This window comes from Scyliorhinus canicula, chromosome 1, assembly GCF_902713615.1.
Source record: "Scyliorhinus canicula chromosome 1, sScyCan1.1, whole genome shotgun sequence".
NCBI lineage: Eukaryota > Metazoa > Chordata > Chondrichthyes > Carcharhiniformes > Scyliorhinidae > Scyliorhinus > Scyliorhinus canicula.
In genome coordinates, this window is record NC_052146.1 from 128,293,480 (window position 1) to 128,308,619 (window position 15,140).

The 15,140-nt window shown below is 45.7% G+C and overlaps 1 protein-coding gene across 1 annotated transcript in view; it reads left to right on the forward strand.

Annotated features, from left to right (window-relative positions):
• The window catches only part of LOC119967352 (keratinocyte-associated protein 3-like), a 67,430-nt gene extending 56,300 nt beyond the window's left edge, over positions 1–11,130 (forward strand). Inside the window, exons 5-6 of the mRNA XM_038799767.1 lie at positions 4,407–4,541; positions 10,182–11,130. Of these exons, the coding sequence (XP_038655695.1) occupies positions 4,407–4,541; positions 10,182–10,268 (222 nt within the window). The 3' untranslated portion in view covers positions 10,269–11,130. The remainder of the gene's footprint in view (positions 1–4,406; positions 4,542–10,181) is intronic.
• Positions 11,131–15,140: the final 4,010 nt, after the last annotated feature.

Below are 15,140 nucleotides of genomic sequence, written 5' to 3' on the forward strand. Positions count from 1 at the left end.
AAGGCGGCATGTGGCGCAGTGGATAGCACTGGGTTTGCGGCACTGAGGATCCGGTTTCGAATCCCGGCCCTGGGTCACTGTCCGTGTGGAGTTTGCACATTCTCCCCATGTCTGCGTGGGTTTCACCCTCACAAAACAAAGATGTGCAAGTTAGGTGGATTGGCCACGCTGAATTGCCCCTTAATTGTAAAAAAAAGTAATTGTGTATTCTAAATTAAAAAAATAATTTCCCAGTTGATGAGGGACATGTCCCAGACGCAGGTGAACATTGCTGAGGCACTCCAGAGTGTGGCCCAATCACTGAGGACCATTTCTGAGGGTGTTGAGACTAGTGCAGATAATGTGGAGCCTCCAGGACTGCCAGCATCATGTGTAAATACTTTGTCTCGATCCAGCTGATGAAATAGTCGACAGCGATAAGGAAGGATTTGCCATTGTACATAAATAGATCCATTTGCAGATGTTCCCAGAGTCTGGCAGGAAACTGAATGGGGATATAGGGCTCCCTTTGGATAAGTTTGTGCAATGCGCATACCTGGCCCTGAGAGATCATCTCGACGATCACTGTTGACATTACTGATGGCCACACTGCAGGCTGGGCTCATGCTTTGCACTTTGTGATGCCCAAAGTGCAAATCTATGGCCAGAGCAAGCCAGGAATCACCAACCGTTCGTCATACACCTACACCCACATATCATCAATTATGGTTCTGATCCATTGTTTGAAATACATTTTTATGACCGTTCCATCGAGATGCTGCTGTGACCAACCTTGCCTGAAGCATTGATAGAAATGGATGCAGTCCTCTTCCTGCATCTGCTCTTGGCAAATTTGTAATAGTTATTTGGAGCTCGTTGACAATTGTGTTGTCACAATCGGGGAATAGGACTCTACCTCGTTGACCAGATTAATAGATTGTGTTGAGGGATGGTCTACTTGCCCCTGAACAGTGTGTTTGCTGTCATTTGTAGCATGCACTGTCTCGTAAGCAAGCGCTTCAGTTGTAATTAGAATCTCTGGATTTGCGAGGACATTCTGGTTCGTTCCTTTTCATCCAGTAATGAGACGAATAGTTTGTGATCAGTCTCAATTACTGCTTTTAATTCATTGGTACATTTGGAGAATTTCTGACAAGCCCACATGACTGCGAGAGCCTCCACTATAATTGCAACCTGTGCCATTTCCGTGGCAGATCCTGTCCAATACATGTAATAGACTGGTCGACAGCACCCATTCTATTGCTCTTGAAGCAGGATTCCCCCTGGCTCTGTAGATGCGGCATCTGCTGCAATTGTGGCTGATAAAGACATGTATTCAAAAACTATGCTTTGGCCTCCTTCAATAAGTGTCTGAGGGCTCTGTGATTTACGCCAGGTTCCGCAGGTCTTTTGCCAATTGATTTACCTTACCAAGGAATTATTGAAGATCTGGAATGCATGGCAGGTTGTGAATTTATTGAAGGCCCTCCTTTTTTGTGGGTCCGCCATGTATGCCTTTGCTACTCTCAATGTGGCCTAGAAATCAAATGGATTTTCTGGAGAATTCATTGGTATTGTTAAATGTCAGTCCCGCTTTCAGCAAGTGGTTCAAGACAGTTTTAAGACTCAGACTATGTCCTCCAACAGCTGCTGCACGGACAATAACTCAATCCATATGGCAGGTTACACCCTTCAGACACTGCAAGAGAGTAGACATTGTTCATTGAAAATTTTCAGGTGATGAGGTAATGCCAAATGGCAAACGATGAAAGCAAAATCTACCAAATGGGATAATAAAGGTCGATGATTTAGATTTTTAATCGAATGGTACCTGCCAAAAGCTGTTGGCATAGAGTTTTGAGAACATTGTATTCTTGGAGAGCTTGGTCAAGTTGTCATCTACGAAGAACATTGGATGGATTTCCCATGCCGCAGGCTTGTTGAGTTGAATCAGATCGACATTGATGCAAAGTGAGCCATTTGTATTAGGATCAGGAACTATTCTGTCGGCTAAGTGACGGAGAGATGGCTGCCATCTTGATCATCCCATCAAGTTACAGTTGGACCTGTTTCATTAGTGCATGTGGTATCTCCTCAGTGTGAAAAGACACACAGGTTTGGCATCTTTCCTCAGCATTATGCTGTATTCAGTTGTTCCAACCCAGCGAATACTTTTAAAAAAGCCTGTTTGAAGTCAGACCCAGATTCTTGCTGGTCGATCTCGTCTATCTTTCGAATGAGGTTGAGGTCAAAACAGGCTTTTCGACTCAGCAGAGAGAATTCCTGGTTGTGAAGCTCTTAGAATGTTTCCTGATGAAAGCAAATTACTGCGGATGCTGGAACCTGGAACAAAAACAGAAAATACTGGACAATCTCAGCAGGTCTGACAGCATCTGTGGAGAAAAGGGAGCTAATGTTTTGAGTCCGGATAATTTTGACAAAGAATCATCCAGACTCGAAAGGTTAGCTCCCTTTTCTCTCCACTGATGCTGTCAGACATAGTGAGATTGTCCAGTATTTTCTGTATAATGTTTCCTGTATCTGTTCTTATATTGGAGGGTGCTAACAATTAACATATCTGTGATCTGCACCTTGATTCCTCCTGGGCCATATAATGGAGTTGTAGGGGGAATGAAGGCATTGTTTAATTAGTCACGGTTCTTTATTTGAAAAGGCTATCACACTTGCTCCTGTCTCCAATTTGAGATTAGTGTTGTGTCCATTTGGCATTAATATCCATATTCCAGAAGGTGTACCTTGGATCTCTGATCTGATCCTTCCATGTGCTCAAATCAGTCTAGGAAGGTGAATATGGAATCCATAGCTGTTTTTAAGCTCCTAACGGGTTTGCCTCGATTTTTTAAACTTCTGATGGAGTTTTTCTGCACCAATTAGACTTCTACTGATACCCGTTGTGGTCACTGATCCTCTGGATTTTGTTCTGAAACTTTACAGAACTTTGAAAGTAATGACTGGATGTAATGAGTAAGCCCAGTTCACCCCTTTCCACCCTTTAAGGAATCATTTTGAACAGCCAGTGTTTTTTTTTAACTTCAATTAATGCCATGCTGTGGCCACACGTAACAATGACCTCCGACCTGAGCTGTGTGGTGTATCAAAACCCGCACTCATTAAAATGGAATTCATCCAGTGCTGTCTACTTTCTGCATTGTTAATTTCAAGCTTTTAAGCCTTTCACGAGATTTGCTCACCCTTCCTCCCTGGACGGCAGATTCTTTGACTCTGCAGCTCGATTGGGATTTTACATGGACCACCGCGTGAAATGGTGTAGCCATTAGTCAGCTGAACAGTTGACTTTTTTCACTGTCTCTCAGTCTCCACATCTTCTATGGAGCGCTTTTGGCAATTTTCAACTGCCTTACTGAAGATAATTCTGGCCCCATAGCTATTTACAGGTGTGCATGGTAAAAGGATTATTTTGTCTAAGCCATAAACGGTCTCCTGTTGGGCTCATTCATGTGACTCTGTTCCATCATCATGTGGATGGTATTGTTCCTCCTTTCCCACATGTTAACCCTTTCAGCCCTGGACCTTAATTTTACACTCATTTACAAATTGTGAATGGACCATCAGCAGTGTGTGCTCTAAGCTCTGGCATTTGCACCCTCACCTTCTTTAAGATGTTCCAAAAATCTACCTCTGTGCTTTGTAGAATTTACAGTGCAGAAGGAGGCCATTCGGCCCATCGAGTCTACACTGGCTCTTGGAAAGAGCACCCTACCCAAGCCCACACCTCCACCCTATCACCATAACCCAGTAACCCCACCCAACACTAAGGGCAATTTTGGACACTAAGGGCAATTTAGCATAGCCAATCCACCTAACCTGCACATCTTTGGACTGTGGGAGGAAACCGGAGCACCCGGAGGAAACCCACGCACACACGGGGAGAACGTGCAAACTCCGCACAGACAGTGACCCAAGCCGGGAATCGTACCTGGGACCCTGGAGCTGTGAAGCAATTGTGCTAAACACTATGCTACTGTGCTGCCCCAGTTTGTTAGTTTGTTCATTTTAAGCTTTTGAACATACATTCCAATATCCCCTTATATGGATTGATACGTACATTTGTGTGACAGCATAGTCTTGAACTGAGCTCAGCAATAAAAATGGTCATCCTGTCCTGTGAGGGCAGGGTGGAGGGAGGGCTAAAATTATCATCTAGCTCACTTAATGTTTCAGTGTTTCCTTCTGTTGAACATGGAGGGGGATGCATGTTGGCATGGCCCCAAGAGGAAAGAAAGGAATAGGTAGAGAGTAAAATTAAGCCTAATGCAATTTACACAGTCAATTTTAATTCATGCAACTGCAGCCTCTCAACGTCTTATTTTGCAGCTGGGATTCAGCTAAGGTATTAACCTTGCTTCCACAGAGGAGAACATTTAATTTAATATTTTGTCTCCCAGGATACCACACTCGCGATGTGGATTCCATGTCTGATACTTGCTGGTGTAGGGGCTTTCCTGTCTATCAGATGTTTTTTTGCCTCAATGAACTTACTGGGAGGCAAGAAGGAGCGACTCAAATTTGACAGGAAACAGGTAGGAGAATCAAATGGTCTGACCTTCCTGCCTCACTCATTTGGGGAGAGCCTCCTTTCATTTGAAAAACAGATGTACACTGTTAACTATTTCAGTTGTTGTGAATCAAAAATCCTACTCCTTTGCTAATGTTGACTGTTCTGAGGTTGTTCGAGTGTTAGCACTTCTTAATGTAGTATGGAGTTTTAAAAATTTGTTGCAGGACTAATGTTTCAATTGGGTTAGATCACCGCCATCTGGGGGCTAATTAATATAAAATTGTTTTGTGTAAAGTTAATTGTTCAAAATAAACAAGACACCACAATCTTCCATCCTCAGACGGGTAATTTGCTTTGTGTGTGACCTTTTTACGAACACGCGCCACTTGGAGTTCTATCAACATAGCCAACTGTGGACGGCATGGTAGCGCAGTGGTTAGCACTGCTGTCTCATGGCACCGAGGACCGCGTTTGATCCAGTGTGGAGTTTGCACATTTTTTCATGTCTGCGTCGGTCTTGCCCCCACAACCCAAAGATATGCAGGGTAGGTGGATGGGCCACACTAAATTGCCCCTTAATAAATAAAAGCATAGTCAACAGATAAAATAGCTTCTCTATAATATACTTCATAAAATAGTTCTAAAGATAGCTAATGTTGAGAAAAGAAATTTTCAATTAAATGCGACCAGAAAATTAATGTGTTAAACAGTCACAAACAAAGCCCTGAATAAGAATCTAAAATATATATCTGCAACTATATATCCTATAGGGATAGAAACACCCCAACCAGTTTATCTTTTTGTAGTATCTATTTTTCTGAATGTATTTCCATTTTTGCTCTTTTAACTTCCTTTCTCTTTACTTTTCCAAGTCTCTCTTGTATTGTCATGCCTCTTTTTACTTCTCCACTCGGATACTCTGGCTTTCCAATTCCCTAATCTATCTCTTCAGTATTCCGCGTGCTTCCTGCTGCCATCTCAGGCTTGACTCATTAGAAAAGCCTCCGTACCTCTCCTGGCATCCTCCACTTCATTTTTTATTTTTATTTTTTTTATTATAAATTTAGAGTACCCAATTATTTTTTCCAATTAAGGGGCAATTTAGCGTAGCCAATCCACCTATCCTGCACATCTTTGGGTTGTGGGGGTGAAACCCACGCAGACACGGGGAGAATGTGCAAACTCCTCACGGACAGTGACCCAGGGCCAGGATTCGAACCCGGGTCCTCAGTGCCATAGGCAGCAATGCTGACCACTGTGACACTGTGCCGCCCATCCTCCACTTCATTGTGGTATTCGATGCTGGCTCATTATGAACAGCAGCCTCAATTTGCCCTACTCCAATCTTTCATTGACCGTTCCATCCAGTACACCTGCTGGGGACTAACCTTGCTAATCTTCCTGTCCAACCTTCCTATTCCACTACTGATCCTGTGGATCCTGCCAGCAATCAGCTTTCACCATACTTCAAATCACCTTTTTCCAGAATGCTTCTTTACTTGTGAACGACCCTTGTTATCTAGAACTTCTATAGATGATTGCATTGTTATCATTGCCTTAACATTAACCTGGCAGACGGTTGATGACACTTTCTCTCTAACTGAAGTCTACCCACCTGGTTACATCTTCCACTACTTGCCCCATCAGGACAATCGCACTGGCCATGTGACACTTATTAGCAGATCACACCTTGGTCTATTCTCCTGTACGTCTTCCTTCTTTGAGCATCTCGCCTTATTCCACCCCTCTTATCTCTGTTTCAAAATCATCTCCCAAGTAAGATAAAACATTTTTTCACCAACATATCTTCATTGAAGTGGATGATCAGCCATGATCGCTTTGAATGGCACAGCAGGCTCGATGGTCTGAATGGCCTACAGCCGCTCCAATGTTCTTACTTCTTTCCTCCTACTGCACTGCACTGAGCAACTTTTCATCCTCTGCAATTTCAACCTCCATCTCAAATGATCATGTTCTCTCTTCTCAAAGTCCACTTCCCTCTTATTCTCCCTAAAACTCTTTACTTCATGTAAACTCCCCAATGCATATTCATGGCCATTCCCTTCACCTTGCTACCTAATCTAGTCTTGCTGTGCTACCATATCAACTACAGGTAGTAATTCAGGTGCCACCCCAGCATCTGAACAGAGAGTCTTGACTGTGATTCCAATGAGGTACCAAGGAAGCTCTGCATCATTGGAGGTATTGCTATCCCAATGAAAACTCTACCTCTTCTTAGTGTCCATCAGAGTCCACAATCATCAATTTGACACTTATATAATTCCACATTTCAAGCAAAAAAATATTTCTCCTGAGGAATTTTAAGTATGAAAATTAAAACAGTTGTAAAAACTTTCTGAACAATTTAAAATGTCCCTTTCTTTGGAAGGGGAGCTTCAGATGAATCATGTTAGTGTGTGAATTGAATTCATTTATAACACTCATTTACAATTCAAAACATTGGTGGTCGGGATTCTCCATTTGGAAGATGATGGGGGAGATTTTCAGTTGCCCGACGCCGATATTGTAATCGGTGATCGTGCGGAGAATCCCCTGTTTACGACCAAATCGGGGGTGCCTATTTTTGGATGCTCCGCCCTTCAAAATGGCATCATCGAGGAGGATGGCGCACGTTGTTGGGACCACTTCAGGGCGTTACCTGAAGGCCCTCCCCTGATGCTCCACCCCTGATGGGCCGAGTTCCCGATAGCATGGGACACATGTGCTCTCAGTTTTCGTGAACCTGGCGTAGAGGCTGCGGACTGGGTCCGGAACCGCCACAGTTCAGGGGGGGAGGAGCCATGCTGCTGGATGGGGGGCTTTGGCGAGGGCTGGGGGACTGGTGGGGTGTGGCGAAGGTGTGTCCAGGAAGGTGCTGTCTGATGGGTTGGGTCCATGCGTGGCTGGCGCCATGTTATACGGCACAACCACTGCATGTCGTCGCCTTGCGCACGCGCGGCCATGGTCCAGGTAATTCTCCAGGTGTTTATATCGGGAAGGCCATGCATTTTACACGGCGTGGCTGCTAGTCCTTTACCGGTTGGAGCATCAGTGCAGGGGCGGCGCCAACTTCTTTGTTGTAAAACCAGACACTTCCTCCAAACATAGCCTCAAAATCGGAGAATCCAGCCCTATAGGTGTTATTTAGCGATGGCGTTATCAGCGACTCCGTTACGCCTGGCGCTGATCCGGGTGCAACAGGTGAATCACGTGAGAGCCCCAGCGCGATCTGGATCAGCACATTCAAATTACCTTAATGACTCATTTAAATATCCAGACACCAGATTCACCCTGCGCCCAGGACTCAACGGCTGCAGCTGTGAGATCTCGCCATGGCGCCATTTAATATTGGTCCACACAAACATGGGCCAAACGTAATTGCACTTCAGGGGTCTCGGAGGTCATTGGAGACCCCAAGGTGGTCAGGTACAGGGAACTGTTATACCTGGCACTAGCAGGATATCAGGGGCACTGAGGGTGCCAGGCTGGCAGTACCAAGTTGCCCAGGTGCCTGGCTGGCACTACCAGGGCTCAGGCCCAGTGGGGGGGGGGGGGGGGGAGGATTTTCCAATTAGATGGTGATTTAGGGGGGGGGTGTGTTCCCAGGGGCCTCAACATGATTGTGGGGGTGAACATGGGGTCGATAAAGCCCGGCGGGGGGGTGGGGCCTGAAACAGTGGGATGAGAAAGATCAGAGCTGCTGATCAAAATGACGCCCAATCTGCTCGCCAGCAGAAAATCTCTCAAGTGTGGCCTTGGTGGTGAGAAACTTCCTGAGATCAAACAAAACCGGCAAAAATTCCGTTTATAGTGGGATGTTTCTCTGCACTCAACCCGTGAGAAATACCCCGCAGCACGGGGCAGCACGGTAGCATGGTGGTTAGCATAAATGCTTCACAGCTCCAGGGTCCCAGGTGCGGTTCCCGGCTGGGTCACTGTCTGTGCGGAGTCTGCACGTCCTCCCCGTGTGTGCGTGGGTTTCCTCCGGGTGCTCCGGTTTCCTCCCACAGTCCAAAGATGTGCGGGTTAGGTGGATTGGCCATGCTAAATTGCCCGTAGTGTCCTAAAAGTAAGGTTAAGGGGGGGTTGTTGGGTTACGGGTATAGGGTGGATACGTGGGTTTGAGTAGGGTGATCATTGCTCGGCACAACATCGCGGGCCGAAGGGCCTGTTCTGTGCTGTACTGTTCTATGTTCTATGTTCTAAACCCGTCCAAAAGCAGATTTTAACATTTGTCTGTTGAACTGCGCCCTATGTGCTCCCACCGGAGCTCAATAGCACCAGATTGGCGCTGGCTTTGGGAGTGCAAATCCAGAAGCGAGTCTCATTCCTTTGCCATGCAAATTTACCCATGGCGAGGATTATAAGGGATTCCGTAGGGAATCCCGCATTTGCGCTACCATTTTGCGCGGGAGGCTCAATTGCGTGGTTAGGTGACTGGGCTCCCCTCCCCCCGAATGCAATTGAGCCCTCTTCTCCCCACCCCACCAGGGTTTCCTGGATGACCCGACACCCCTCCCACAGCCCCCCACCCACCAGAGATCCTCTAATTAAAGAGCCCCCCCCCCCCTTAATATAGAGACCCTCACCAGGGTCCCCCATAAGAGAAACACTTGTCTGAAAGCCCCATAAAAGAGAGGCTCCTGTCTGGAATCCCCCCAAGAGAACTGTTGTCTGTAAGCCAGAGAGCAGTCCAGAGATAAGTGGTGAAAAAAAATCACTGCTTTAAAACTCACCAGTGCAATGCTGTCACTGGCACAGGCAAAGGAAAGTGCTTTCCCTGGGCTGTGATTCCACAGCTTCCACACACGCCCGGATGTCTGCATTGTTTCACTCATCCTCCTGCAGGCTTGAGTGGCTTTCAAATGACCCATTTACATCCTCCTTCTGGTGCAGGACACAAGCCTCAATCCTTGATCCTGACACCAGTGGGGGACTGGAGCATCAGAACGGGCGCTGAAACTTTTCCTGCCGGATGCTGGATTTTCCCCCGATGCAGCAGAGAATCCAGCCCATAGACTCAATCTATAGTCCGAAAAGAAAGCTTTCTATGTCGTTTTGGTCCCAGTGGTCAGAGCAGGCGTTGGAGTGATTATCTAGATTGAGGATACTCCGATTTATTGGTTTTAAATAAATATTTTATTATTTTTAAATGGTTCTTGCCTGTTTGGGAAAAAAATGTGCAAATTGGTTAACTGTTCCCTTTATATATCACATTACTGCGGTATCCTAAAAGCAACTTCCACTCCATATTTTATTTTCAGTCTCTGGCAATCCCCCAAGTGCAGTGTCAGAAATATTCAAATATTGCTAGTTTGGTAAGTCATGCCAGGTAACACCCTAACTCAAAAAAGGAGTGTCACTAGTCTTAAAGAAAATTAATCTTCACATAAAACATGGCTGGGTATGCCAATGTAAGTTTCTCTCAGCAAAATAAGTTCTCAAATTACATTTTGGCACATTGTGCTATATGTTTCATAGGAATAAAACATCCTTTATATGATATAAAGCAAGTATAATGGAGAAAGTGGAAAACCCTTCCAGACGTATAATCAGCCACATTTCTACTCCTTCCCAAACAATGAGCTCAGCCTAAGAGTTCCTTACAATGTGCTTATCATGAATTACTCCTTACTGATCTGGTCTTTTTGGTCTCTGATAGGTCAGACAAAAAGCCTCAGAAGAAATTCAGGAAATGGACGAAGACAGTGAACTTCTGGAAGAAACTACAGTGAGGTTCTGGGTGTGACTGCAATCTACCATACTGACTGAGAAACAGCTGTGAAAGGCAAAGAAAACATTCCTGAAGTATAGGTCAAGTACAGGACAGCTGTACAAGTACAGTACAGGCGCTCGTTCTCAAATGGAGACAAGATTTATTCTACGCCTGTCTTAACAAGCACAATATCCAGTCATTGTAAAGGTTTTACAGGAACATGGTGATATATTTTTGGATCACGTATCTGTTCCCTGTAATATATTCAGTTTTAATCTGTACAATGTTCTTCCGTGAACGCTTCTCTGCAGCAAATTGTTCTGACGTGGATTGCACTGCCTGAAAGGGTGCTGACAGCAGATTCAATGGCAACTTTGAAACGAGAATTGGATAAAAACTTGGGGGATAAAATACAGGGCCTTGGGGAAAGAGCAGGATAGTGGAGCTAATTGGGCAGCTCTTTACAAGAGTTGGCACAGACATTATTGGTTGAACTCCCACCTCCTTTGTTATATGATTCCTCTTTCCAGAATAATAATAATAATCTTTATTGTCACAAGTAGGGTTGCATTAATACTGCAATGAAGTTACTGTGAAAATCCCCTTGTCGCCACATTCCTGTGCCTGTTCGACATGGACTGTGCAGAGTCTAAGAGATTGTGGAGGTGACAGGGATTGTCTTTTACCACCGCAGAGTTTGTAATCAATGCATTGGAACTTATTCCAATTAAATGCTGAAGCAAGCCTTTGCACTATAATGCCAAACAACTCACTATTTTGTGGTACAAAATGGTGAGATACCATTCGTGAAGGGGCAGGAATGTACATGACAATGACAATCAGTCAACAAATGATAGATTCAATAGATTTGGAAATGACAATTACTCAAATTTCATTTTTCACTCTGTATTCTTTGGGCATTTTGTAGATTATATTCTGTGATTCAGTCAGGACAAATCAAACTCGGCCAATTGCCACCCTATCCGACTACTCTCGATCATCAACAAACTGATGGAAGGTGTCATCGACAGTGCTACCAAGTGGCATTTACTCCGCAATAACCTCCCCACCGATGCTCAATGTGGGTTCCAGTAGGGTCACTTGGCCCCTGACTTCATTAGAACCTTGGTGTAAACTTGGACAAAGGATCTTAACTTGAGATGAGGTAAGAGTGACTGCCCTTGACATCTAGGCAGCATTAGATGGAGTGTAGCATCAAGGGCCCGAGCAAAATAAATTCAACGGGTATCGGTGCAAACTCTCAACTGGTTAAAGCCATAGGTAGCACAAAGGAAGATGGATGTTGTTGCAATTCAATCATCACAGTCCCAGGACATTGTTGAAGGAGTCTTCAGGATAGTGTCCTAGGCCTAACCATTTTCAGTGACGTCATCTCTCCATCATAAGGTCAGAAGTGGGGATGTTCACTGATGACTGCACAATTCATCATTTCTCAGATACTGAAGCAGTCCATGCCCTTATGCAACTGGAAGAGGATGACATTCAGGCTTGGACTGATGAGTAGAAAGTAACATTCACGCCACACAAATGACAGCCAATGACTATCTCCAATCAGAGAAAATCTAACCATCCCCCCTTTCACCTGAGGAAGGAGCTGTGCTCCGAAAGCTAGTGTTTGAAACAAACATGTTGGACTTTAACCTGATGTTGTAAGACTTCTTACTGTGCTCACTCCAGTCCAACACCGGCATCTCCACATCACCCCCCCTTTGATAGTCAATGGCCTTACCATTGCTGAATCCCCCACCACCAACATATTACGAGTTACCAGTGGCCAGGAACTGAACTGGACTAGCAATATAAATACTGTTGCTACAACAGCAGATCAGGAGGTGAGTAACTTACTTCTTGACTCCTCAAAGTCTGTCCCCTATCCACAAAGCACAAGTCAGAGGGTGATGGAATAATCGCTAATTGCCTGAATGAATGCAGCTCCAACAACACTTCCGGTACAACTGGAGTATTGGGTACAGTTTTAGTCCTCATACCTTAGGAAAGATATTATTAACACAGAGGAAGTGCAATGAAGGTTGATCAGATTTGTTCCTGGGATGGTGGCAATGTCCTATAAAGAGAGATTGGGGAAACTAGGTCTGTATTCTCAGTGTCTTGAAGAATGAGGTGACCTTTTTGAAACATACCAAATACATAATGGAATAGACAGGATAGATGCAGGTAAGATGTTTCCCTTGGGCGGGGAGCCCGGAGCCAGGGGACATTATTTCAAAATAAAAGGAAAGCAATTTAGGACCAAGATGGTGAGAATCATTTTTACACAGAAGGTTGTGAATCTTTGGAATGCTCCACCCCAGAGGGCTGTGGAAGCTCAGTCATTGAACATGTTTAAAGCAGAGATTGACAGGTTTGTAAAGACAATGAGGTAAAGGGATATGTGGATAGTGTGGGAAAAGGCTTTGAAGTGGATCCTTAGCCATGATTGTATTGAATGGCCTGCCCCTATGTTCCTAAAAGTTGGGCACCATCCAGGACACAGCAGCCTGCTTGATTGGCACACCATCCACCGCCTTAAACACTCACTCTTCCCCCAACTACTGATCTGCAGTGCCAGCAGTTTGTACCGTATACAAAATGCACTTCAATAATTCACCACACCTCCTTTGACAGCACTTTCCAAACCTCTGACCTCTACCCTCAAGAAGGACAGGTGCAGCAGACAGATGGGAACACCAGCACTTACAAGTTCTCCAAGCCACATACCATCCTGCCTTGGACCATATTGCCTTTTCTTCACTGTTGCTAGTTCAAAATTCTGGAACTCTCTTCCTACAGTGATGTAGGTGCATCTACACCAAATGGACTGTAGCGGTTCAAGAAGAATCTGTGGACATGATATATTTAGATTTCCAGAAGGCCTTTGACAAGGTGCTGCATAGGAGACTGTTAAATAAGTTAAAAGCCCATGGTGTTAAGGGTAAGATCCTGGCATGGATAGAGGATTGGCTGACTGGCAGAAGGCAGAGAGTGGGGATAAAGGGGTCTTTTTCAGGATGGCAACCGGTGACTAGTGGTGTGCCTCAGGGGTCTGTGTTGGGACCACAACTTTTTACAATATACATTAATGATCTGGAAGAAGGTACCGAAGGCACTGTTGCTAAGTTTGCAGATGATACAAAGATCTGTAGAGGGACAGGTAATATTGAGGAAGCAAGGGGGCTGCAGAAGGACTTGGACAAGCTCGGAGAGTGGGCAATGAAGTGGCAAATGAAATACAATGTGGAAAAGTGTGAGTTACGCACTTTGGAAGGAGGAATTTAGGCATACACTATTTTCTAAATGGGGAAATGCTTCGGAAAACAGAAGCACAAAGGGACTTGGGAGTCCTTGTTCATGATTCTCTGAAGGTTAATGTGCAGGTTCAGTCGGCAGTTAAGAAGGCAAATGCAATGTTAGCATTCATGTCAAGAGGGCTAGTATACAAGACCAGGGATGTACTTCTGAAGCTGTATAAGGCTCTGGTCAGACCCCATTTGGAGTATTGTGAGCAGTTTTGGGCCCGTATCTAAGCAAGGATGTGCTAGCCTTGGAAAGGGTCCAGAGGAGGTTCACAAGAATGATCCCTGGAATGAAGAACTTGTCGTATGAGGAACGTTTGAGGACTCTGGATCTGTACTCGTTGGAGTTTAGAAGGATGAGAGGGGATCTTATTGAAACGGACAAGATACTGCAAGGCCTGGATAGAGTGGACGTGGAGAGGATGTTTCTATTTGTAGGAAAACTAGAACCAGTGGACACCATCTCAGATTAAAAGGACGGTCCTTTAAATCAGAGATGAGGAGGAATTTTTTCAGCCAGAGGGTGGTGAATCTGTGGAACTCATTGCCGCAGAAGGCTATGGAGGCCCATTCACTGAGTGTTTTTAAGATAGAGATAGAGATAGATAGGTTCTTGATTAATAAGGGGATCAGGGGTTATAGGGAGAAGGCAGGGGAATGGGGATGAGAAAAATATCAGCCATGATTGAATGGCGGAGCAGACTCAATGGGCCAAGTGACCTAATTCTCCCCCTACTCCTATATCTTATGGTCTAAGACAGCTCTCCACCTTCTCAAGGGCAGTTACGGATGGGCAGCAAATGCTGACCTTGCCAACAATCCATACATTCTTAAAGAATTTCTAACAATACAAATCTGTATAGGCTTTACTGGTGATGTTCTAATTAGGATGAAGCTCTTCAGATCTCCAATGAGTTGAGCTACTTTTAGTAATGGAGAACATAGCTTAATGAGGTGAGATACCCCGGGCGCAATTCTCCGCACTCACGACGGTGCGGAGAATAGCGGGGGTCGTAAAATTTTACGGCCACGCTAGTCCGACGCCCTCCCGCTATTCCGACGCCCGACTCCCGATACGAATCGCTGCCGCCGTTTTTTTACGGCCAGCAGCGATTCTCAGCTGGCCGATGGGCCGAGTTCCCAGCCCTTTACGGCTGTTTTTACGAACGGCAAACACACCTGGTCTGGCCGTTCGTAAAAACGGCCGTAAAGTGCCGATTTTTAAAACCATGGCACCGATTGGCACGGCAGTACCACGGCCGTGCCAAGGGTGCCATGGGCCCGCGATCGGTGGGCACCGATCGCGGGCAGCGGGTCCGATACCCGCGCACTCTTTGTCCTTCCGCCGCCCCGCTGTATCACTTCGCGGGGCGGCTGAGGGGCATCCCGGCCCGCGCATGCGCGGGTTTCGTGCAAATGCCCGTTAAGCCCGCGATGCCGGAGTTCACGGCCGCGGCATGCTAGCCCCGACCGGGGACCAGAATCGGTTCCCGGTCGGGGAGGGGGGGGGCTGGCGTCAAACCCGCCTGGATTTGACGCCAGCCTTACGATTTCTCCCTGTGTGGGAGAATCGCGCCCCCCAACTTTAAGA